The sequence below is a fragment of the Lygodium microphyllum genome, chromosome 24 (assembly GCF_053477565.2).
Source record: "Lygodium microphyllum isolate KBCC chromosome 24, Lygodium_microphyllum_v1.1.10, whole genome shotgun sequence".
Lineage (NCBI taxonomy): Eukaryota > Viridiplantae > Streptophyta > Polypodiopsida > Schizaeales > Lygodiaceae > Lygodium > Lygodium microphyllum.
Genome location: NC_141158.1, coordinates 79,019,244 through 79,044,925, shown reverse-complemented (window position 1 = coordinate 79,044,925; position 25,682 = coordinate 79,019,244). Strand labels below are relative to the sequence as shown.

General features: G+C 39.4%; 1 protein-coding gene across 1 annotated transcript; it reads left to right on the top strand.

The window, feature by feature from the left end:
• Window positions 1-7,575: 7,575 nt before the first annotated feature.
• On the top strand, window positions 7,576-16,973 carry LOC148015274 (aldehyde dehydrogenase family 2 member B4, mitochondrial-like). The gene is made up of 11 exons (XM_087666034.1): window positions 7,576-7,733; window positions 8,838-8,978; window positions 9,470-9,612; window positions 10,191-10,344; window positions 12,411-12,640; window positions 13,544-13,633; window positions 13,853-14,026; window positions 14,103-14,240; window positions 14,834-14,971; window positions 15,923-15,984; window positions 16,107-16,973. Exons 1-11 carry the CDS (start codon window positions 7,658-7,660, stop codon window positions 16,378-16,380), a joined length of 1,620 nt encoding a protein of 539 aa, XP_087522160.1. The 5' UTR covers window positions 7,576-7,657; the 3' UTR covers window positions 16,381-16,973.
• The last annotated feature ends 8,709 nt before the right edge of the window (window positions 16,974-25,682 follow it).

Genomic DNA, 25,682 nt, shown 5'->3' with positions numbered 1-25,682 from the left:
ATGTGCTATTTTCAACCAATGTGGAATAGCTTAAGGACCCTTTGACTAGCCTTTGCCAGCATGTCTAGAGATCTGAATCAATGCTTGTAGATTGGAAAATTGCAGTTATTCACTTGCTGCCCAAGGTTCCTTCCCCATCCTCACGAGAGAGAGAGAGAGAGAGAGAGAGAGAGAGAGAGAGAGAGAGAGAGAGAGAGAGAGAGAGAGAGAGAGAGAGAGAGAGAGAGAGAGAGAGAGAGAGAGAGAGAGAGAGAGAGAGAGAGAGAGAGAGAGAGAGTGTGTGTGTGTGTGTGTGTGTGTGTGTGTGTGTGTGTGTGTGTGTGTGTGTGTGTGTGTGTGTGTGCACACTCACACATGCTATATATGTGTAGGATTGTTTGCAGTTCATTTCTAAGTGAAACATGAGATGAAAGTGTGAGACTATGGTTGGATGTATGTATTATGTGTGTGTGTACATGTGTGTGATTAGTCTGATTTTATATAGCAATATGTGCATAGCATTGAAGGAGTTCTACACTAAAGTAGCATAATTGCCCAACAAACATGAACATAACACTCATTGGCATGATAAAAGAAGCCCATTTCCCACAACAACAAAGACAATGAATACATTAGGATTTATTATATGATAGGAGTATGATAATACTACCAAGGAATGCTCTCTCTCACTCTTTCTCATCCATGCTTTAGGCTTTGGCTCAAATGCCAATGGTCATTTGGTAATCCTAGGATGGAGTAAAACTTAAAAATAACAACTATAGTACAATATTTTATTACTTTGTTGAAAAAAAATATAAAGCATAGTTTCATGCAATTGCATATATATCCTTGAATAAATGGCCATAATCATGTAAGAATTTAGTCTAGATGGGGCCAAGAGGGGGGAAGTACATATATGTGATCATTTGAGAGGAGAACATGACTTTATGTACAATTCTTTAGTTTTGATATTTGGTTTTAATTGAGTTTAAGTCAATTATGTTGCCTTATGTATACTTCTTTAAGAAAAACCACATCAAGAACCTTTTGGAGTGTGATCTTTTAATAAGAAAGTAAATGCATCTACACCCTATCATGAATGGGTATGCACAACATCCTCTTGAACCACCTAAGATCCTTTGTGTGTGTGAGTGTGCGTGTGTTTGTGTCTATGCATGTGCATGCGTGCGTGTGTGTGCGTGTGTGTGCGACTTCAAATAATATTTATGTATGAATTTCAAACTCAATTGGATGTTTGAGGGGGTTTGCATGGTGTTTATGTATGCATGCATGCATGTATGTATGTATGTATGTATGTATGTATGTATGTATGTACACACAGTGTGTGTATATAGGTGCACACATTTGTGTTATATATATGTAGTATTGTGTTAAGTTTATTTTTAAGTGAAACATGAGCTGAAAAGGTGATACTATGGGCGGATCTATGTGTGTGTGTGTGTGTGTGTGTGTGTGTGTGTGTGTGTGTGTGTGTGTGTGTGTGTGTGTGTGTGTGTGTGTGTGTGTGTGTGTGTGTGTGAGAGAGAGAGAGAGAGAGAGAGAGAGAGAGAGAGAGAGAGAGAGAGAGAGAGAGAGAGAGAGAGAGAGAGAGAGAGAGAGAGAGAGAGAGAGAGAGAGAGAGAGAGAGAGTGTGTGTGTGTGTGTGTGTGTGTGTGAGAGAGAGAGAGAGAGAGAGAGAGAGAGAGAGAGAGAGAGAGAGAGAGAGAGAGAGAGAGAGAGAGAGAGAGAGAGAGAGAGAGAGAGAGAGAGAGAGAGAGAGAGATTGGTAAGATTATTTGGTAATCTTTGGATGGAGTGGAATTTAAGAAAAAAACATTATGGTAAAATATTTGATATGTACATGTGAATGAATGCCCATAATTATATAAGAATTATGTTTAATTGGGGCCAAGAGGGAATATAAAGTAAATATATGTGTTCATTTGAGAGGAGAACATGTCATTATGTACACTTCTTTAGTTTTGATATTTTGTTTTAATTGATTCTACTTCAATTTTCTTGCCTAATATATACTTCTTCCACAGAAACCACATTATGAATTTTTGGAGTGTGTGATCTTTAAATATTGAAGAAATAAATTTAAAGAATTAATTGGTTAATGTAGAAGTATAACTTATTACCTCTTTAGATTGGTAGGGTTTACGTTTATGTGAAAATTGATCCATTTGTTGCGTGCTGAGCTACCATTTGTCCTTTTTTGTGAGCAAAGGGAACGTGTAACCTCTTCCTTTTGCTCACAAAAATGCAAAGCAAGCAAGGTGTACTCCTCCCCCCTTGAGCTTTGCAAGTCTTGTGCAATGTGTAGTTAGTAGGCTTAGCTAGCAAAGCCACTTAGTATAGTCCTAGTGATAGGGATTTGTTTACAAGTAAAGCAAAGTTGTGGTGATGCACCATATCACATGCAATAAATGTTAGTTATAGCCTTGGTGATAGCTAAACCTCTAAAATGATTTTAGGCCTCTCCAAACCTATTGTCTCCCTCTAAACCTCTCAAATCTAAATTAAAGTTGTTACAATTATGATATCTCTTCCCACCCTCTCTCTCCTCACCTCTCTCTCTCTCTCTCTCTCTCTCTCTCTCTCTCTCTCTCTCTCTCTCTCTCTCTCTCTCGTAGGCTTGTAGGTTTCTTTTCTCTCTCTCTCTCTCTCTCTCTCTCTCTCTCTCTCTCTCTCTCTCTCTCTCTCTCTCTCTCTCTCTCTCTCTCTCTCTCTCTCTCTCTCTCTCTCTCTCTCTCTCTCTCTCTCTCGTAGGCTTGTAGGTTTCTTTTCTCTCCCTCTCTTAGTCTCTCTCTCCCACGCCTCCCTTTCCCCTCTCTATCACTCACACACACACAGTATGAGAGAGCCACCTCTGTGTGTGTGTGTGTGTGTGTGTGTGTGTGTGTGTGTGTGTGTGTGTGTGTGTGTGTGTGTGTGTGTGTGTGTGTGTGTGTGTGTGTGTGTGTGTGTGTGTGTGTGTGTGTGTGTGTGCACATGTGTGTGCGTGTGCATGCGTGTGTGTGTGTGCACGCACGCGCATGTGTGTGCGTGTGCGTGCGTGCATGCGTGTGTGTAACATGGGCTACCCTTGTTAGTCCTCATAGAATAAAATTGGGGCTAAAATGGGTGAAAGCCCAATCGTTAATTGCACTAAATTTTTTAAATTACCTACCTTTCTTTCTTCACCTACTCGATGTGCTCTACCTAGGTCATGTTATTGCTGCAAGTTGTCTTCCTACTAGACCTACAATTGTCTTATTGCTCCTCAATTGATATGATCTTCTATTATATTGATTGCAAGTATTATCCTTGTTTTTTTTCCTTTGTTAGTTTACTTATTGGTTATTCCATGTTTTTATTTGTATTGTGTTAATCTATTTCTTCTTTATTAATGTAATAGTTATGATTTGTAAGTTTAATATTAGGCTATATGAGTTTATTTGTTAGTTTTTTTTTGTTAGCTTATTTGTTAGTTTTATTCCTTAACTTCTTTGTTAGATTAGTTTGTTAGTTTTATTTGTTACCTTATTCGATAGTTGACTTATTCTTAGCTTATTTGCTAATTTCATCACAAGGGTGTGTAATTTGTAAGATATGCACAAATTATGATAGGACTAGCAAGTTTTTTTGTTGTTATCAAAGTTAAGTACCTAGCTTTCTAGCCTCAATTTGATTAAGTTTTTCTTTGTTGGTTTGTCTATCCTCTTCTAATTTTTTAAACATGCATATCTCATTGTTTAATTTTCATTATGTTAGTCTATTTGTTATTTCGTAGCTTAATTGTTATTTTGATAGTTATTAATTTAATCTTAGGCTATATGTATTTATTTGTTGCTTTGCATTTTTATATCTATTTATTTGTTGTTTTGTGGCTTAATTGTTATTTTGATAGTTATTAATTTAACCTTAGGTTATATCTATTTATTTGTTGCTTTAATTTTTTGTGGCTTATTTGTTAGTTTAGTTTAAATGTTACTTGTTCATTTGTTAACTTATTTGTTGGCTTATTTGTTATTATAGTTTACATGTTAGTCTATTGTTCTTGTGTTAGGTTAGTTGTTAGTTGTGTTTTGGGTTATTTGTGCTCACTCCTACCTTCCATGTGCTAGGCTAAGTCTATTGTGATGGGAAAAGATAAAAGGTTAGTATGCCCTTAAGCTTACTTTTTAGCCCATGTGCTCAATGGCAACACATAGGTAGGTTGCAAGACTCTTTTGACCTTTTAGAGATTAGTTGGTGGCACTCATGTGCTAAGGGTAGCTTGCACACATGGATGTTGATGGGTAGAGAAATAGCAATAGGCACATGGCTATAAGCCAATGTGTCTCAAAGAGGTTTTGTTGTGATTATAGGAGGCTAAGTAGTGGACCTTACCCCTTGGTTCTTTTGATTGCACTTGTAAATGGACAACTCCTTAACCTGAATTTGTGGATTACCCTTTCGGCAACCCTTCATGTGCTCAAGCCTAGAGCCATTTTATTCATTATGTAGGTCCATCCATCTGTGCCATAGATGATCGACTAGAGAAGCTCATGTTGAGAGAGAGAGAGAGAGAGAGAGAGAGAGAGAGAGAGAGAGAGAGAGAGAGAGAGAGAGAGAGAGAGAGAGAGAGAGAGAGAGAGAGAGAGAGAGAGAGAGAGAGAGAGAGAGAGAGAGAGAGAGAGAGAGAGAGAGAGAGAGAGAGAGAGAGAGAGAGAGAGAGAGAGAGAATGTGTGTGTGAGTGATTGAGGAAGAAGAAAGTGAGAAACTCTGTGTGTGTGTGTGTGTATGTAGAGAGAGAGAGAGAGAGAGAGATAGAGAGAGAGAGAGAGAGAGAGAGAGAGAGAGAGAGAGAGAGAGAGAGAGAGAGAGAGAGAGAGAGAGAGAGAGAGAGAGAGAGAGAATGTGTGTGTGAGTGATTGAGGAAGAAGAAAGTGAGAAACTTTGTGTGTGTGTGTATGTAGAGAGAGAGAGAGAGAGAGAGTGTGTGTGTGTGTGTGTGTGTGATTGAGGAAGAAGAAAGTGAGAAACTTTGTGTGTGTGGTGTGTGTGTGTGTGTGGAGAGAGAGAGAGAGAGAGAGAGAGAGAGAGAGAGAGAGAGAGAGAGAGAGAGAGAGAGAGAGAGAGAGAGAGAGAGTGTGTGTGTGTGTGTGTGTGTGTGTATGTGTGTGTGTGTGTGTGAAGTTGCCTTGTGGTAGCATAGTAACTTTGCTTCCTTGGAAGTGCTTCATGGAGCTTCGAGTGATAGAGATGCAAGAATTGCTAGTTTGGTTTATAGACCAAGCCTTTGTGGTAAAAAAGGATGTTCTTACATTTGCTTCTTTAGCATACATTTTTGTGAGTGTATTTTAAGGCTTTCTTAAATAGCAGGGAATTCAAGGGATCCCTTTCTTATCTTTTATGTTGTGGAGACTTGAAAAAAGGAAAGAAAAGGACATGACAGAGGGAGAGTTGATGATGCTCAACAAAAGTAAGTAAAGACATTTGGCTACCATTCACACCTTTTTTTAAAGAATTCAACAAGAAATTTTGACTTTAGCATTGAAAAGAGTATGGGGTTATTTTCACCTGTCTTTGAGACATCAATCAAAGTTCAAGTCTTCTAAATATAAGGAACACAAACACTATTTGACTGCATTAAGTTTTTCTTATGTTTATCTAAAGAGCAATTGTTTTCGAAATCATGAACCATTTTCCTACAACTTATTCTCACATGTTTTCAAATGGTGAGTTACTCAAGCTAAGACTGAGTATAGAATGTCCTTAATCGAGCACTCCATATCAATGCATACATATTCTATGGTGACTTGAAATGGGGAATGAGACATTCAAAAGCGGTTCTTAAGTGAGTTGATGCACTAAATGTTGAAAAAATAAACCGTTTGCTAGAAGAGCCATAATTACAAAAGAAAAGACAACATTCAGTAGACGAACAAAAGAGATTGCAAAGGTATGTGCAATGCAATGCTTATGTGTAGTGTGGCATTTCAATGCAATATTTGAGAGACCTTGGAAAGACAACCTTATTCACTCCATGAATGTTTGATCCCACAAGATAAGGCATCACAAAGCTTTGCCATTATGGGTTTTTAAACTAGATATCTTTGACAACTCATGCACCTTGTCAATGAGCTCAATGTGTGTTTGTTGACTAATGTGACACATTTGAGAACTCATGCACCCTATCAACAAGTTTGGTGGCTCCTTTGTTGATTAATGTGGCATCTTATAGGCACTGATACACTTCTCAAGTCAATGATCAAACTTGTGAAGGTAAGATGAGCTCATTCCAAGAGTTGCCACTTTACATAAAGTCGAAGCATCTATGAATATAAACCATCACAACAAAGAAAAGGGGAAATGTCTTTAGTGATTTATAAAAGGAGGATTTGGCTTTGTATAAGGGCCTCGTATGTTTATAAATTAATGGCTCCACCATAGATAATCACAAGCATAGAGACAAATACCTATCTTACTATTATGTTGACATCAAAATCTATCTAATAGTCATATGCATTTATCATGCCAATAGCATGACAAAATCAAGAATTTAAAGCGATAAATTTTAAAGTTGCTTTATGGTCGGGTCGAGGATAAGTTAATTCCCTTAGTCTTGTATGGCCAAAACATGTGCAACACTTACACCACTGATACAAACATTAGCTTATTATTGATTAGTATATAAGCACCATACCAACAACACCACTAATAGTGGGCTAGTAAGGATGAATAAGCTATTATGGTAAGGTGAGGGGGCCAAGTGTGAAGCAAGTGCCAAAAAAAGTGAAATACCATGGGACCAGTAATGTAACAAAAAAGTTTTCACCTTGGGACTAGTGATGTAACAAAAAAAGGGAATATGTTGAGCCATTTATTTGCTAAAAATGGTCACATCACCATGTTACAAGTGTACCCCTTCCTTGAGAAACCCCCCGAAATTGCATTTTTCAAACCCTGATAAAGATTTTAGAACTAAAAAATTAAATGTTACACTTAGTCAATTCCCCTACATGCTCTTATATTCGATCTTGAAAGAAATGCAAAATGTGATAACAACACATCCCCCCCTCCTCTCCCGCCGCGCGTGAGAGTGCCCGCTTTGAAGAAAACAAAAAAGAAACATATTTTTCATTAGGTATGCTATAAGTGTCCCCCGTATCCCACATGCTTGTAAAGGTAAAGAACAATGGTAATAGTGGACCAGAACTAGATATTTATCTACTTTTATAAATTAATAAGTGGTAATGCTAATGTCATTTTGTCACATTCCTAGTACTCATCGTATTTTGTGATTTAATATTTACGACTTTTATAAAACTAGCTAATAAGATAAGACTAGGCGCTCTGCGCCTAGACTTGCCCTTGGCGCTTCGCGTGGGGGCAAGCGCAATTTTCGCGGCGCGTTTCTTTGTGGGGAGGTTGGGGTTGCCACATGGCACCCGCCCCCAACCTCCCCTTAAGTAAAAGTAAAGATGTCAATTATTCTGAAGTATTTAGGCTAGAAGGAGATAATGACACCTTATCGTGGTAGACCGGATTAAGCAATTATCCTTTCTCTGGGAAAAAAACAATTATCCTATTTTAATAAATTAGTTTAGTATGATTTAGAAATTATTACTTTTCTCAAGTCTGTCAGTGATACTCTCAAAGCTCAAGCTCTCAGGCTCCACGGGCCTGTAGCCTCCGTTCGCAGCAGCCATGGCGTCCCGCTACGCTTCTCTGCTCCTCAAGCACGCCTCCCGCCTGCCTTCCTCCCCGGCATCCCTTCGACCAGGTAGCTTTCGCCCCCGCGCCCTCCGCCCTTTTTCTTGCTTTGTCCTTTGATTCCGCCTTCTGACAGACGTATAGCTCGTCATCGTGCTCCAGTAACCAACCATTATTGGAAATGGCTCTCACCTTTGGCCCGCATCTCATCAGATCATCGCTGTTTTCACGGCTTAAATGTCCAGAGTTGTATCTCCGTCATTCGTCAATCACGGCTTTTTTAATGACATAAACGTCCAGAAACTGTTTATGTAATTCATCAATCACGACTGTCTTCATGAATATAGAACTCTCAGGATTTCATCAATCACAATTTGTTTTCATGGTTTGAAAGTCCTGAATCGTCTCTGTAATTCATTAACCACGGATGTTTTCATGATCTAGAAACTCAGAAATGTATCTGCAATGCATCAATCTCAGCTGTTTCATGGTCTTAAAAATCAAGAATTGCATCTGTATTACGTCAATCACGGCTGTTTTCATTGTTGTAAAGTTAGAATTGTGTTTGTCTGGAGTCAAAAGTCTATTTCAATTGGATGGTAAATCTTTTGGATAATTTCCAATACATCTATTGGCTTTCAATGCTCACGCATCATCTACATCTATTGGCTTTCAATGCTCACGCATCATCAGAAGTTCTTTTCATCCAAGAGCAGTTGCTTGCTTCCATCTGATTCATGCCTCAAATGGACGTTTAGAGTCTGTAGTTGATTTTTGGAGATGGGAAACCTGGTAAAGCAAACATAACTATTTGCTCCGCACTAAGGACAACAAATGAGCACCTAAGTTACAACCATTGAGCAGAACTTCTTCTATGCGCATCTGCATTTTTACAATCTGTGATTGGATGTTGTCTCATGCGTACTGGTGTGCTTTTTAACGGAGGAAGCAGTTCAATTGTTTGGATCCTTGTTATTTGCCTTATCAATTTATTAAATGATGGCATTCCAATTCATTTTTGTTTTCTGTACCGATAGAAGCATGCAGATACTATCTGTAAGTGTAGGAGGTTCGGATATGAAGAAGTCTAAAGTATTCTGCTTCTATGAAGTATGATTAAGTGTGTTTGACATGCCCACGTCTTTAGGCTAACAAAACTCTTTCTTTGAACCAGTTTACAGAAGCGGTGCTAGATGGGGCTTCCAGCGCATGTATGGAGCAACAGCAGAGGCACTAGAAGAGCCGATAAAACCATCTGTATCAATTAAGTACACACAGCTTCTAATTGATGGAAAATTTGTAGATGCTGCATCTGGTAAGTCTGCTGCATCAGGAAGCACAGCATCAAGACTTCAAGTAGACACAGATAGAGAGATAGACCGATGTTGTTTATATGTGTGCACACACATGCATGTGTGTTTGTATCTGTGATCTGTGATATCCATCAAAACACACAGACACAGAGAGAGAGAGAGAGAGAGAGAGAGAGAGAGAGAGAGAGAGAGAGAGAGAGAGAGAGAGAGAGAGAGAGAGAGAGAGAGAGAGAGAGAGAGAGAGAGAGAGAGAGAGAGAGAGAGAGAGAGAGAGAGAGAGAGAGAGAGAGAGAGAGAGAGAGAGAGAGAGAGAGAGAGAGAGAGAGAGAGAGAGAGAGAGAGAGAGAGAGAGAGAGAGAGAGAGAGAGAGAGAGAGAGAGAGAGAGAGAGAGAGAGAGATTTTCACTTGTAATCTTGTACTTTTTTTGTAATTAATACAATTACCCATTATGAAAAAAAAAGAGAGTTTTTCAACTTTTTTCATGGATGACAGGTAAAACATTCCCAACTATAGATCCACGCACAGAAGGGGTTATTGCGCATGTTGCAGAAGGTGATGTTGAGGATGTGAACAGGGCTGTGAAGGCTGCTCGTACTGCTTTCGACATTGGACCATGGCCAAAGATGACTGCATATGTAATTATATAGCTCTTTGATGTTCGCTTTTTGTTTTTATTTGATTATTTACACAAATACAAAATTTCCACTCGATAACCATTCTTTTACCTGCATATTCTTGGCATGCACAAAGGATGCTCTGTCAAGCATGCCCTAGGATATTTCAAGATGCTGCCAATGGTTGTAGATGCACTAGTGAATTCAAGTAAAATCACTCTTTGTCAGTTGTCTCTCTTTCTCCATTTGTGTGCATACTCTCCATGGATTGTGTGGGTGTGTGTGCATGTGCTTTTTTGTTTGGGGGCAGGGGGGTGGTGGTTGTTGTGCATGTGCACACACGTGAAGTCATTCAAATAGAACTCCTAATCATCCTTCCTTTTGATACTTTTAAAAAAATGGTACCTGTGCAAAGGAGAGACAATGGGACTGCTCTCATGTTGACCTTTGGAAATGCATTGGTGCTGCAAGCCTATGATATATTTGATGATATTGACTGTGTTTTCTAATGTTCACCATTGTGATCCTTCTTGCTGGAAATGTTGATAACATGATTATCAAGAGTCTCAAAATTGCAAATGCCATATTTTTAATCTCAGGAAAGATCAAAGATTTTACTACGCTTTGCTGATTTGATTGAGAAACACACTGATGAACTTGCGACATTAGAAACTCTGGACAATGGGAAGCCCTATGAACAGGCTCGTACTGCTGAAGTTCCTGCAATGGCAAGGCTATTCAGATATTATGCAGGTTTGACATCCCCCCCCCCCCCCCCCCCCACCTGTCTGATTGCGTTTAGTTGTGTATGAGTACAGCAAATGGGCATGTGCATAAAAACTAGAGTTGCAAGTATGGGCAAGGACGTGTGGACTTATTTATGGCTACTCATCAGTTACTATACTCATCCACCCTTTGGCTTGATTCATCCTGCATCTGCTGTGGCTTGCTTGTTTGTATTTGTAATGTGAGGAAAACATGCACAGCGTGCTGCCTGATGTATAGGCCCTTCTATCTGACTCTATCCTGCTGCAGCATTTTTGTTTGCCACATTTGCTGATGTGAGTAACTCCTGTGCAGCTTGCAGCCTGCCTCTCTGGGGGAGGAGCAGTAAGCTTTATGTAACTAATTGTTAAATGCTGACTGACCACACCTCTTATTGCCAATGAGCTAAAATAAAACATTACAGTTGTTAAGCTAGTGTCAAACGTGACTCAAAATTTGCTCTTGGATGCAGAACCGAACGTTGGTCTCTACTTTATGTTGAAGATCATGTTTCCTTCACCTTGTCTGCCCTGTAATGCCTATATGTTCTTATTGGGCAGTTCAACTTCTGAATCAAAGAAGTAAGGGTGCCACCTCAAACTTTCTAAGCAATCGCCTGTACAGCCTTCGGCTGATAGCTTCTGGTAACTAGCATAGGAGCTGTTCATAGCTCATCAGTAACTACTACTGCTGAAGAAGGCTCCAGGGTGAACTCATGACCTAGAAGACCAATATTATCAAACATGAATAACTGTGGAACGACTAGAATGGGAGCTGTCTTCAGCTGCCAACAAAGCACAGAAAGTCACCAATGAGAGGACTTGCCACCTAAGGCTTGGTTGGGAGGAGTTGCAGGCCCATCCTGTACATGGTTGAAATCTGGAAGGGTGGAATTTGGCAAAGAGTGCAGTCTGCACTGAGATAAACAGACTCCTGTGCACAGGACCATTTCTATCACATGCATCAATGGTGGTCCTTTTTTTTGACTGCAACCTGCTGTGCTCTGTGCATGAACCTTTAATAATTTCAGCTGCTGTTTTAAGTGCTTTTCATTCGTCCAATTTGCATGCATAGGGTTGGAAGCGTCCTTTTAGTGAAGCACTGCACTTGTCTACTGTTTTGGGGGAAAGTTGAAAAGTTCAAAGGCACTCAGGTGCAAATAGTGAGCTCTGATACTCAATGTCATCTGCTTACTGCTGCATCAATCTGACACAAAGCACAACAGGTACACTCAAGTTTGACTGAATTGAATGTATGCCTGTGTGTTGTTGTGGATGTACTTCCCCAAATCCTGATCTAATCATGTTCTGATGTGTGCATTACTTTGAAAACTGTCGTTGTGAGCTGCTTGAAACTTCTGGTTTGATGTTCTGATTGGTAGAAATGCTTGAAAGTGTCTGCACATAGGCTATCCTCATCCCAACTGTATCCTCAACTTGAATAGATCTTTTTCCCATGCTTAGTTGTGCCCCCCTAAAAAGGTCGATCAAACAGTTTCATCAACCAGGTTGCCAGGATTTCCCTCATGTGAAGTAGGTGGTATATATTATGATGGCTCATCACTCGTGTTATCTTTGCATTCGAATAATGTCAACGTCATAGCCTTGTCTTCGTAGGCAAACAGCTCGTAATCTCTAACTCAAAAATATTGGGGTGGAGCTTCAAAGATCTGAATTTATCAGTATGTGGTCCATGGACAACACTAAAATTTGTTAAAACTGTGCAGTTATTCTTTCCTCCAACATGAAGCCAATTGTCTTTTATCAGTATGACCATTGTCTTCCTTTGTTGATTTGTCTGTGATTTGCAACTGCCACATAAGTATACAGAAAACCCTTTGAAACATATGAACTGCTATGTTTCCTCAACAGAGGCATTTAGTTAATGGCATCAGTTCATTCGATTGTAAACTTTACCTGGTTGTAGTGAGCTTCTTTGAGAAGCTACGCTACATATAGATATAATGATCAAAACAAGCCTTCTCTATGTTTAGTTAAGCTGATTGTTTGGGAAGTTGAGATGTGTTCCTGATTGTTTCTGATCTGTTTATGCAGGTTGGGCAGATAAGATACATGGTTTGACTGTCCCTGCTGATGGTCCATATGCTGTTCAAACGTTGCATGAGCCAATTGGGGTAGCAGGACAAATTATTCCTTGGAACTTTCCATTGCTAATGTTTACGTGGAAAGTGGGACCTGCTCTTGCTTGTGGTAACACTGTTGTTCTTAAGACAGCAGAGCAGACACCACTCTCAGCTTTACTAGCTGGCGAGCTTTTGCTTGAGGTCAGTGTTGCATAGAAACCTTTTCCTACAATTTGAAACATACAAAATGTTTTCTTCGTAAGCATCTCATACTTACAAAATACGTCTCAAACAAGACTTGAATTTCTTAAGAAGGAAAGAGAAGGTAGCTTTCTAGAAGCAAAATAGTTGAGCCCATGAAATATTCAAAAAATTAGGAAGAGGCTTAGCTTTTCTTTTATCCATAGATTATGGTGGAGTTTTCCTAATGTTGATTATAATTTATTGTCTTATATTTCAAGTCATATTTCATGTAAGTCTTTATTTATTCTCTCTATTCTGTACAAAGCTTGTTTCTTGGCCTTTCTTTACTTGTATGAAACTGTTTCCTACCCGTGGAACCTCCCGTTTCCAAATGTCCTGGCTTCACTGCTGGAGGTTTATCTCACGATGCAAATTTTCAAGTTCAGGATCTAGTTTTATGGGTGTATGCAAGGTCACATTGGCAGATAATGACCAGGTTCAAAAATTTGGTGGCAGAAAGCCTTCTTTCCTCATTGGCTTACTTTGTCACTTGTGCACAATCAGAATTTTTTTTCTTTTTGTCACAGGATTTGTTTGTCAAAGTAAACATATATTAGGTCCTAAGGTGGAGCCTGCTTCTGAAGTTACTGGTTGCATTGTTGCAGAATAGTTTAAATTTCCTGTTGAATTGACTGCCAGTGAGCCCACAAAAAACATAAACCTGAATATGCATTTGTTTGTATGGACCCCAAAACACAATGGGGCCTTGTTAGATTTTTTCCCATTCGTGAGTTCAAAAGTTCACCATTTCTTTATTTGACTAGAAATACATAAATCTTTTATGACATGTTTTATGAATGTCATTTGGCTTTCTTGGTAGCCATTGTAAATGAAAGCTTGCTTTTGCCACTGTTTTTGCAGGCTGGACTGCCTCCAGGTGTGTTGAATATTGTTTCTGGTTTTGGACCAACTGCAGGAGCAGCTATTGCCAGTCATATGGACATTGATAAGGTCAGTACATAGCTAATTTCATAGCTTATCTCATTGAAAGGTTACTGCTACTTTCAATTTAAGCTATGGAAGTCATAGATGATTATCTTGTATTCATAGTTGAATGTTTGAAAGATTACAACAAACAAAAATCATGGACAGGGTCTTATTCAGGAGCTTTCGTTTTACTTTGGCATATTTGTTAGCTACATTTGATAGTAGGCATTTTCCTTCATGCAGCTTGCTTTTACTGGTTCAACAGAAGTTGGAAAGCTCGTCTCACAGGCTGCTGCAAGCAGTAACCTGAAACCTGTCACTCTGGAGCTAGGTGGCAAATCTCCTTTCATTATTGCAGAAGATTCAGACATTGACCATGCTGTGGAGCTCTCTCACTTTGCTCTCTTTTTCAACCAGGTACTATGCTGACCTGATGGCTTTTTTCGTGTCACTATTTATATACTAAAGTCATTTCATTTCTATGCGAATGCAGGGACAATGTTGCTGTGCAGGATCTAGAACCTTTGTGCATGAAAGTATTTACGAGGAGTTCTTGGAAAAGGCAAAAGCGCGTGCACTAAAGCGTGTTGTTGGTGATCCTTTCAAGAAAGGGGTCGAGCAAGGTCCACAGGTTACTTGAGATGGTCTTTTTATACTTGAGAATCAACTGAAAGTCTTATGTGCAGTTTAGAACAGCTTGTGTGTGATGCTGGGTTGAATGTTCATTCTGAAGAATGATAGCATAGCCCTTTTGAAAGCACACAATTGTGTGCTGCAGAGAAATTGAAACCGGGAATATTGACAAAACAGGTATACAATAGTGGATGTTGCCTATGGACAAGTTGGGATGAGTTGAAAGTCAGCTAGTCTTTTTGGAGACTCCATGATTCTTGAGAGTCAAAGCTTTTGTAGGCCCCAGGAGTATGCAAGACAGCCTTTCAATTTGTCTATGAAGAACTTTTTAGGCCATCTGCAGGTCACAACCTAAAAGACTAATTGTGATTTGATTACATTTTATTGCTATCTTCTAATAATAGTTGACACTAAAAGCAAGCCAATGGTATCCATGTAAGTGGCCCTCAGTCAGTGTCAATTCACACAGTGAAGTATGCTGATGTGAGACTTATCATAACCTTTAAGTATGTTCACAGATTATTTTCTGTCAAATGTAGTTGGATTATGCAAAAGAGAGATAACATTTACTTTTTGTTCTTTCTCTACCAGATTAGTGATGAGCAATTTGAAAAGGTGATGGGCTATATCAAATCAGGGCAGGAAGAGGGTGCAAGACTTGTCACAGGTGGTTCTCGTTTTGGAAGCAAGGGTTACTACATCAAGCCAACTATTTTTGCTGATGTACAGGTACAAATCTATATAATTTGGTTGTGCTCGATTCTTTGTCAGAATGCATGCTAGTTGTAAGCACGTCTATATGATTTAACGTCTATATGCTAGTTGTAAGCACGTCTATATAATTTGGTTGTGCTCGATTCTTTGTCAGAATGCATGCTAGTTGTAAGCACGTCTATATGATTTAACATCTGCATTTAAAAATGACAGTTTGTGAAAGCTTTGATGGCTTAGAAAAGGCACAGTTTCTGTTCAATTGTACCTGTATAATTCGGTTGTGCTTGATTCTTTGTCAGGATGCATGCTAGTTGTAAGAATGTCTATATTATTTAACATCTGCATGTAAAAATGGCAGTGTGTGAAAGCTTTCGTGGCTTACAAAAGACACAGATTCTGTTCAAAGTTTTCTTGTTGCACTGCCGTCTGAATACTTGCTTGCTGCATCTGCTGAAGTATTGATGGCTAAAGGTTGGACTTGTTCTAAAAGGCTCATCAGCTGAGGACTGAGAACTCAGTTCATGCAAATATCTATTCCCTACCTGTCAAATGGAAGAGTATCATGATGTTGTTTGTTGTGGCTTCTCAACTAGATGTAGCATGAGCCACCCTAGATTGCATCTCAAAGTTTTTGTGGAAGCTTTGTTTTTCTCAAGTTGTTCATAATATGCCATCTTCTGTTCAAGACTATGGAATGGTCTATCATCTTTCCTGCCACTTTCAGTTACATGGAAGTTATTTCAATGTCTGTGGCTACCCCTGCATTCAATTCTTCCGAAGGTTCCACATTTTTTGACAAACTATGTACACAGTTGTCACATGTTGTACTGTGATGAAGCTTCATGAATCTCTACTATTGAAGAAACTGTGCTTAGCTCTTCCTCAGTGGTAGAAAACCATGCAAAATGCTGAAGACTGCATGTGAGCTCCAACAGACACAATAAGTGCTTTTGCCTTTATGTACAGGATGGGATGAAAATTTCACAGGAAGAAATTTTTGGGCCTGTGCAAGCAATCACAAAATACAAGTAAGTTTGTGTGTTCTTTTACAAGTGATTCAAGTTTTCAGTGAAGATGAAAGGACATAGATCTGTGAATAAATTGGTTTTCTTCAGCTAACCTTCTTCTCTTCTCTTTTTTCTACCTTCAGGACATTGGATGAAGTAATCCGCAGGGCAAATGCATCTCCATATGGGCTGGCAGCTGGTGTTTTCACCAAAAATATAAACACAGCCAACACTTTAAGCCGTGCCCTTCGTGTTGGCAGTGTTTGGATCAACTGTTATGATGTCTTTGATGCTGCTATTCCATTTGGCGGATATAAAATGAGCGGACATGGGAGAGAGAAAGGCATATACTCTCTGCAAAATTACTTACAGGTGAAAGCAGTTGTGACACCCCTCAAGCAGCCAGCATGGCTGTGAGGCTCGATGACGTGGTCTTATACATGTAGATCTGTCCAATACACCTATCTGAAAGAAGTTACATAAGAAAGGCCTGTTCTCTAAATGAGGAGCTACTTCTGCTGTATCGGAGTGATGACTTGATTGCACTGGCACCTCTAACTGATAAGCTGTTCATGTGTCCGTCTCGGGGCTTTTGGTACACTTCACTGCAATATATGCATACTAATGGTGGCTCTATTTTGCTGTGTGAATATCAACCTGTTGACAGGATGAATCTAACAGTAATGTAAAACTCTTTGTAAGAGCCAATGGGGTTGTAGCCCAAGTGTTTGAGTGTGTGGATGTGTATATGGTTGTGTGAGTTTAAACCTTGAGATCCTTGGGGCATATTTCAAAGTTCAAGTCTCCCCACACTAAAACAAAACAGTTTGTAACTGTCTGCTTGAACCTCTGTACGTCCTTGCTGTTTACTTAGAAGCTCAAAGTGTCCTGGATTAAGGTCCATGCAATATGGACTGAAGCTGTCATGCAAACTCCAGCATATCAATGTGTTTGTGCCTTGCACTTTCTGTATGACCTATTTATAGCAATGTTGGCTTGTTTGTTCACAATCAATCCCTCTATCAAGTGACTTGTGACCTCAACAATGCCAGTTCTGTTTAAAGCTACCAATTTATCTGAGTATTCATAATCATATAAGCTGTAAACTCTCTTGGATTTTGAATCAAATGGGCTCAAGCACAGTGGAATAGACCAAGTGGCAAATGGATTGCCACTTTCAGCTAATATACTTGATAATTTTGAATGTTCAACTTAGAATTTTGCAGGGTTTTAACCAAAGCTGTGAATGGCATGTCACCCAAATAGAATTGAAATGGCCTTCAACTGCATCAACTGTAAATCCTTCTTTATGAAGATGCCTTCCTTCCAATTTTTGCAATTAGCTTGACACCAAACAGTTCAACAATTCTTGATCCCCCTCAGATGGGATACGCAGTCCATGGAAGCGCACGTCTATTACCAGTATTCATCAATAAGTATAAAACCATGCTTTCAATGCAAGTAACTAAACCAATTACTCAATGCAATCTCAAGACCACGCCTTTAAAAAGTTAACATGCCTCGTAAAATTAGCTAAAAATATCGTATTATGATTATCATCGGTCAAGGCTTTAGCCCTTTGGTGGCCTTTGGCATGTTCGGATATGGGATTCACACTAAGCTGCATGGACGTGTGTGTGACCTACCCCTAGACGGTAAAGGGTTTGCAGCATGGCTAATATTGCAAAATGCCTAAAACCTTTGATTCCACGAGCTATCTTATGTTGATTGCTTTGATAATATAATATATAATTTTTGCTTGCTATGCAAATTCCATTTTAAAGAAGGGCCAAGTGAAAGACTCATGTATTACAATGCTTTATGGGTTCTTGACAAAGTCCCACGACACAAGCTTGAGTATAAGCTAGAAGTTAGGATGTTTATAAGGCCTTCTAAAGGGTGGTCTAAGAAAGTAGATAGTAGGTTTGGTGTGAAGAAAGAATGCTCATTGTTTGAAGCTATTTGTTTGTTAGGCTTGATAGTGTGGGGATGGGACAAAGTTGATAGGTTATTGCTACATGTAGATAAATCTGTATTCTTGCTAAGAGGTTGGTCCATGCCCTAAAGGCTTTTCCAAAGTAACCAAGGATGATAATAAGCAAGTTTAAAGTAATACTTGTAGGTGGCTAGAAATAATAATAAATGCAATTGGAGGGTAGGGTTAGCTAGGCTATTTGGTCAAAATCTTACTTGATGTCATCTTAGTATAAAGGATATAAGTGGGGTTGCTTTGTGTCGTCTTGAGGCTTTTTGCAAGGTATCAAGGATAACAATGAAGAAGTTTAAGGCTAGAGTGATGATCATAGGCTTTTGGACACTGCAAAAAATGCAATATGGAGGGGGGCCATTAAGGAAGCTAAATTATGTTAACTTTAAACTACAAATAGAATAGGAAAGGTTGCAAACAAGTCTTTCTCTTTCTTCTTCCTCTCTTTCTCTCTCTTTTGCTCATTCTCCTCTCCTCTCAGCCTCATTCATTATAATGGGGAACAAATGTGGACTACCATAGAGAGGCACTCAAATAATACTCGTGTTCATTAGCCTAATGGTTAATTTGTACAGTTGAATACTTAGAACAAGTCTCCAAAGAAAGTACCTACAATGTATGCATTGCTTTTTCTTTGCCCTTGCTCGTTTTCAGTGAAACCTCTTAGCAATCCTATCATACGTTTTGAAAACACCCAAATGACTAGCAGTGGGGCAAGAATGCATCTCTTCCATGATCTTTTGTGTGAAGGGAGAAGTGTGGGGGATGACAATCTTGCCATGGGACCAAATAAGGCTATGTTTGAGCTGATATTGGGAGTTTGCATATATTACCCCATGTTATAATTTGTGAAAGATATGGCTAAAGTCCTGACTTCCTGAAGTTTCTCAATCCAATCACTATGCAACTCTAAAATGGAAGACACTCTGCATGCCCACATCTGTGAGAGTGAATTAGCCACTATGTTGTCTTTGGCCCTAGTGTGAGAGATTTCAAAATCATAATTTTGCTCAGACTTCAAGGCTGAATTTTGAGATACTTTGGAATGCTGAGTTGAATTTTCTATATTCAAGTGCAAGACAAAGATCTACAAACATTTCTTAAACTCCCTTTTGAGTTGCTTTACTATAATTAGCTGAAAATCAACATTATCAAGAACTCCATCTAAGCGAATGAGCTATCCATCCATCATAAACTCCACATAGAGCTAAGAGAAATCCATAGCAATATTAACCAAATGTTTCATCCATTCACAACCCAAGACATCAATGGGGTCCATATCTAATGCGATTACATCAACTGATGCTACATAATTTTCAACCAAGCACATGGAAACTTTGGAGCATATATGTGTGTTGATTTCTTCTTCGACATTTGCTACCTGAACTTTTAGGGGGTGCTGTAATTCTATAGTGGTGCATTTCAACTAATCAATGGTTGATTTATTGACAAAACTGTGTGTCCCACCACTATCCATTAAAGGATAAATACATGCTTTCCATTAATATTGCCTTGAATGCGTAGAGTGTTGGGGTTCCTAGAGCTAGTCCATGGATCCATGGAGATGGAGCAAAGGGAAGTGGTAGTCGGGTGGGGTGTAGTAGGGGTAGTCAAATTATCGCTCAGGGTCAAAGGGAAACCCATCCTCTCAAGCTAATACCATTGTCTTGCCAACCATTCTTTTTCCATTGGGGACACAAAGACCTGGACCATAGGCATCTTAAAGTCTTTCCTCAATGAAGTGATTTTTCACGGCTAATGTAGCGCCACCATGTGTGTGGGAAAATCCCTCTAGATGGAAAGAGCAGATAGAATTTTCTAATCATTAGTGCTTGCAGGGGTAAATATTGAAGTAGGACTCTAATTTGGAGGTCCATTCTTCCAAATCCAATGGGGATGGTGATTGCCCATTGTACTTGGTAAAAATGATATTGTCACGAAGCTCATTAGGGCATTGTTTCCCATGTTAGCATTGCTGTCTATGCATACCCTGCTATCCATACATATCATGTTGTCCATACATGCCATGTTGTGCATTGAACTCATGCTGCCCATTGTTGATGTGTTGTCCACTAATACCATGTTGTCCATGATGGGGCTGAGTCGGATAAGGCCCATTTGGGCTCTTGGGGAGAGTGAGCGAGGTTTGTGGGGCGGGGGTCTTATGGGGGAATTGGCTTCATGGATGATGGGAGAGCTCAAGAGAGACTTACCTTGACTGTGAGAAGGCTCGCCAACCTTGAATGTGGAAGGAGGAGGGGTACTCTTAGTTCCAAGAATACCTTGTGGGCCGTGGAGTAGGTCCAATGGTGGAGGTTGTCATGATTCATGCTTGGACTCATTTGCCTTGTCTTGTGCCAAGGTGGTGGCCAACTGGGTCACAAGGGTGGTGAGGTGTTCCAATGTCTGTTGAGTTCGAGAGTTGGAAAGGGCCATTTGTTCAATTGCAAGATCTATTTTGAGAGCATCTAATGATGGTTAACAACCATATCATTGCCTTTCCAAATGGTAGATCTCATGTTGACAAAGGGTGCGATTGAGTATGCTATAAGGGTCCATATTGGGTACTTCTTCTTGCATCTCACCATTAAAATCTTGTGCCAAGTTGGGTTTATCATTTTTTTTGAGGCTATGGAGTCCCTAATCTCCCTCTGGACCTCCTCATGGGCCTTTCTTATACCTTTGTGTCTTGCCATATGAGTGCAATCCATAGAACCCATTGCCAGTTAAATGGGTGTACCTTCTAGTAGGAGATTCCAATCGAGGAGATTTAATTCAAATCAAAGAGGAAAAAACCCTCTTCAAATAAGCTATAAATCTTTGTGAAAAAAATTATTAGAGAATTCTAAAATTAGATCTCTGTGCCCGGTCTGCACCTTGCCCACAGTAACCTCAGTGCACAAAAATAGTCATATCTTTTCGACCGCAGCTTCTATTGGGAAGATTTTTTATTCAAATCGAAGGAGAAAAAACCTTATTTGAGATGAGCTATAGGGTTTACTCCCAGATGCAATACAAAATTTACTGCAGCAAGATTTTTGTGACTATTTGTGAGTGCTTGTGACTAAAACAGCGTCCAATTCCAACATGCACTGTATGAGTGGCTCATAGATTGAGGAGCCAAAGCATAATAGGAAGCGATATCCTGAGCATACTGAGAATGATTATAAGTACATTTAAGTATCATATCGAGTGCATACATGTCAAGTGCCATACACGTGTATCTTGAACACTGAGAGTGTGTCAAATTAGGGAGTATCTCATTGAGAATGGGGTGACCATGGAGTGTATCTATACTTGCATACAAGTATTAGGCTTCGGATCATTGGGAGCTAGGCAAAGTTCCCCTTAGGCTTAAGTGGTAAGGGAGGGTCACCTCTCTTTTGGCTTACACCTCACTTGGCATTGGCGTTTTTTCTTAGTCAAAGTATACATGGAAAACATTTTTCATTATGCAACCAGCATGAGATGCATTGAAAAATAGACATAGGGTCTTCATGAGATTCAAGATTGAACAAATGAGGCTTATCTTGCCAATCGTGTGACTCATTGGCTGCAGCTTACCCTTTTGCAATGGCTTATCATCCACTTGGGGTCAATTCAACACACACATGATCGAGTAAGTGTCAATGAGCAATTATTAATGAAGAAGAGTTAACATGATGCATTGGAAAGAAAATGGGAAGCAATTAGACTATCAATTCCATGTGGGTAGCATGAGTCAATGAAGGACTCTTCAATGTGGGCAATATGCATCCTTAATCTCTCTAACAAAAGGACTAAGCTTAGCAAGTGGATTTAAATGATAGATTAAGATTAAATTAACATACCCCTTTAGTGTTTGAAGTAGATGGGTGAAGCATGTTCCTACAATGATCTAAGTTCTCCATTAAGTAAACTTGAGTAGTCCAAGCACTCCAATGGGTAGAATCTTCAAGAGCTTGGTTCTTCCTTTGATGGTGGGGGCTCCCGTGATGGATCTTGAGCTTGCTCTTCAAGAATTCAAAGTGCCAAGTGGAGCTTTCATAGTTGCCCATAAGAAATCCCTATATGTTCAGCTCCATGTCCTCAATTTGGTGAATGTGGGAAAGAATAGTTGAAGGATCTCTTGAGGGATGAACTTCCAAGGATAATAGGTTGATTTGAGAGCTTAGGTTGAGCTTTAATGGTTGTCCCAAGCAGTGTACAATAGGGCTACCTCTTTCAAGAGGGGAAGCTAGCAAGAGGGGGTATGAGGAGTTCAAAACCTACCATGGGAGAAGAGTGTCTTGTGCCCAAGAGGTCAGGCTTGAAGCTTAGCCAGTTGGGAAAGAGGGTTGGGCTGAGGAGAAGGCTGGAGGGAGATCAATGCAAAATGTGGTGCATTTTGTGGGCTGCTTCCTATTGTCCACGTGGCTCTAAGGGGGGCACAAATGGTGCTTGATAGATTGGGGATCACTCAAGGAAACATGTAGGGTAGCTTCTTAGAATTGAGATTAAGGGGTGTTTACAGTAGGAGGGGAAGATTTGGGGGCAGTCCACCATGGAAGCTTGAGGGGAAAGCTTGTGGGAAGAAGAGAGAGAAGCTTGGAACAAAAAGTAACTGAAACTTTTAGCCTCCTCTAACTCATGAGTCTCCAACTTTGCCTTGAGACCCCTAAAAGTTTCATGGGAAAGAGTGACAACTTGCTAAATTACTCATGTTACCTTCAAATATGTCAGAAGCTCTAGCCATATCTCTAGCTTGCTCAAGAAAGCTGTAACTAATTGTAGTCCTCTTGCTGTACTTGTACCTGTTGCTTGAGTAACTAGGGTTTTTGGAACTAGACAAAGAAAGAGGAAAGGCGAAAGTGACCAAATCTTGAAGCTTTAATACCACTTGTAATGAATGAGGTTGAGAGGAGAGAGGAGAATGAGTAGAAGAGAGAGAAAGAGAGGAGGAAGAAGAAAGAGAAAGATTAGAAGAGGAGAGAGAAAGACAAGAAAAGGGGGAGAAGGAGGAAGGAAGTCATGGAAGCTGAAGGAGAAGGTGAAGAGGTAGTTCTTGATTATGTTTGGATGTCCTAAACTAGATCTCTTACACCTTATATACCCTGGTCAGCATGGCTGGATATCTAACCCCTAGTTCTAGTGTATCCAGCTCGTTACACCCATGAGTCGTTTCCTATGCATGACATAATCAACGAAAATGATTTTGCATTATTGTGGAAGACAAATCAGTCACAAATTTCTTACCTATACATTGGTCAATAAACTATATTTATGCTAGATACCTAATACTCATACCTATGTCATCTCTCTTATGAAAGGGAGCAACAAGGATGTATGGGATATAAAAGTACCTGATGTTTTATTATAGGCGCAAGGCCATACTATGAAAATGAAATTCCAGTTTATGAATATGACTACGGTAGATGTGGTCTTAAGGTGAGCGGTTGCACAATTTGGGTAGCACACTAAAATATAGTTATGAGCATAATACTTGCATTCGTGGACAATGGTGTGTATATTTGGTTGTTGGGTGAGCAAAATTTTTTGCCACCCCCTCTTATATGTACCACTGAACTTAATTATTTGGCTTAGCATAACGCAAAAAGGATGTCTATTTTTGTTATATCTTGTCTCCCTTTTTCTCTTTACTTCTTTAGTGGGATCTAATGATGAATTAAACATGTGCTTTCTCTCTTTAAAAGAAAATTCCTCATCACAACACTTTCTCTAACACATGATAAGATGAAATGATTACTTGAACAATATGAAAACGTGTTTCCTCGTTATTTGCCACTAGATTTACCTCTCAATTATTCTTAAAGTACATTATTGACATTCCATCGGGAAGGAAATTGGTTAGTCGTCAATCACACCTTATTGACTTAGTGTTAGTGAAGCTAGCAAAGTGGACAAGCAATTTATTGAATATAGTGAAAGAGAATTTATTCAGCTTAATTATTCCCCATGGACTTCACCAATATTGTTGGTGAAGAAGAGAAATATGACCATGAGTATGTGCATAGAATGTCATGGTCTAAATCCTCATGTTGAAGAGTTGTTTGATCAACTTAAAGGAGTGTAATTCTTCACCAAGATTCACTTGAGGCTAGGTACCATCAAGTTTGAATACATGTAGAGGATGTAAAAAATGGCATTTTGAATATGCCTTATTCATTATGAGTTTTTGTTTATAGCATTCAGCCTAACTAATATCCCCTATGACATCTATGACACTTACGGATAGTCTCTTACATCCATCTAGGAAAATTTGTTGTTGTCTTCCTTAATGATATCCTTTTGTCTATAGTCGTTCCGAAGAAGAACATTGGAACCATCTTCACTAATTATTTGAGTTACTCAGAGAAAATACATTATATACAAAGGAAATTAAATGCAAATTTTTCAAGATAGAGCTTCATTGTCTTGGCCATATAATATTTGAAATAAATATCAAAATGGATTTGGGAAAGGTCCAAACTATCTTACAATGGCCTCATCCTATAGATCTTAAGGAGTTACAGATATTTCTTGGTTTGGTAGAATTTTATCACAAATTCATCAAAGGTTATGTTGAGATGATTTTTCCTATGACAAACTAATCGAAAGCTCAAGGTTAAATTTTCACTTAGGGTGAGAAGTAACAACACAGTTTTAATAAGCTCAAAACAACTATCACCACAACACGAATGCTAGTTATAGTGGATCCACACAAATCATATGTAGTGGAAATTGATGATAATGCCACAACCATTGGTAGTATGCTACTCCAAGCAAGTAAAATTATGGCTTTTATAAGCAAAAAGGTAGATAAGGCTTAGTAAAATAATTCTACTTATGAATCTGAGCTCTATGCAATTGTTTGTGCTTTGAAGAAGTTGTACCATTATTTGTATAGTGTTATGTTTGAGGTAGTATTTTGAGAGCGGAGTTTTGAGCTCCAGATGTGCGTAAAATTTGCCAAAAAATCCAGAATGTAGGGGAAAAATATTCAATATCGAAGGCGGCGGCTCCAGCTAGGACGATTTTAAGCACCAAGTGAAATACGACTTTTAAAAGGAGTCCAAGCGACACTTGTTGATTTTTGATAATTTTTTAGATTGCTGTGCGGATTGTCAAGAGTTTCTAGCTAATGCGGGATGTCAAGCCGGACACCCAAGATTTTTCAGAGCTTGATTTGGAGCTCGGACGGGGAAATGGCTAAGGAACCGGTCAAGATGTGAAGGGGTGGACAAAATTTGGGCAAAATGGGCTAGTGACCTTTGGGAGCCCAAATTTTCAATGTCACATGAAAGTGTGGAAGCAAGAGATGAAAAAAAAAAAAGTGGAGAGAGGAGGCGCCATCAGCGTCCGAAAATTGCGCCCTCTCTCCTCTCTCATGATGGCAGCCTGCACACAACCCCCCCATTTGATCATGGGGCTTGACTACCTTCTCCCTGCTGATTATATCGCCGCCTCTCGCTCGCGGAATGATGGCCTGGATGAAGATCTCTGATTTCAGTCTTTCTCTCTCCTCCTCTCTCTCCCTTAAGGGGCTGTTCTTGTGTGGAAGAAGACAATGAAGAACGGTGGAGGAAAGCTTGTCCGAATGAGACCGGATTGCTTTCGGGTGGATGAAGACATGAAGAGTGCTGATCTTGAAGATGCTGAGCATTACATGCATGCTGAAAATCAGTCCCATAACCAAGAACAAAAAATCAAAACCCGAAAATAAGCGGTAATGCTATTTTTACAAAGAAAAATGGTTTTTAATGCTATTTGCTTT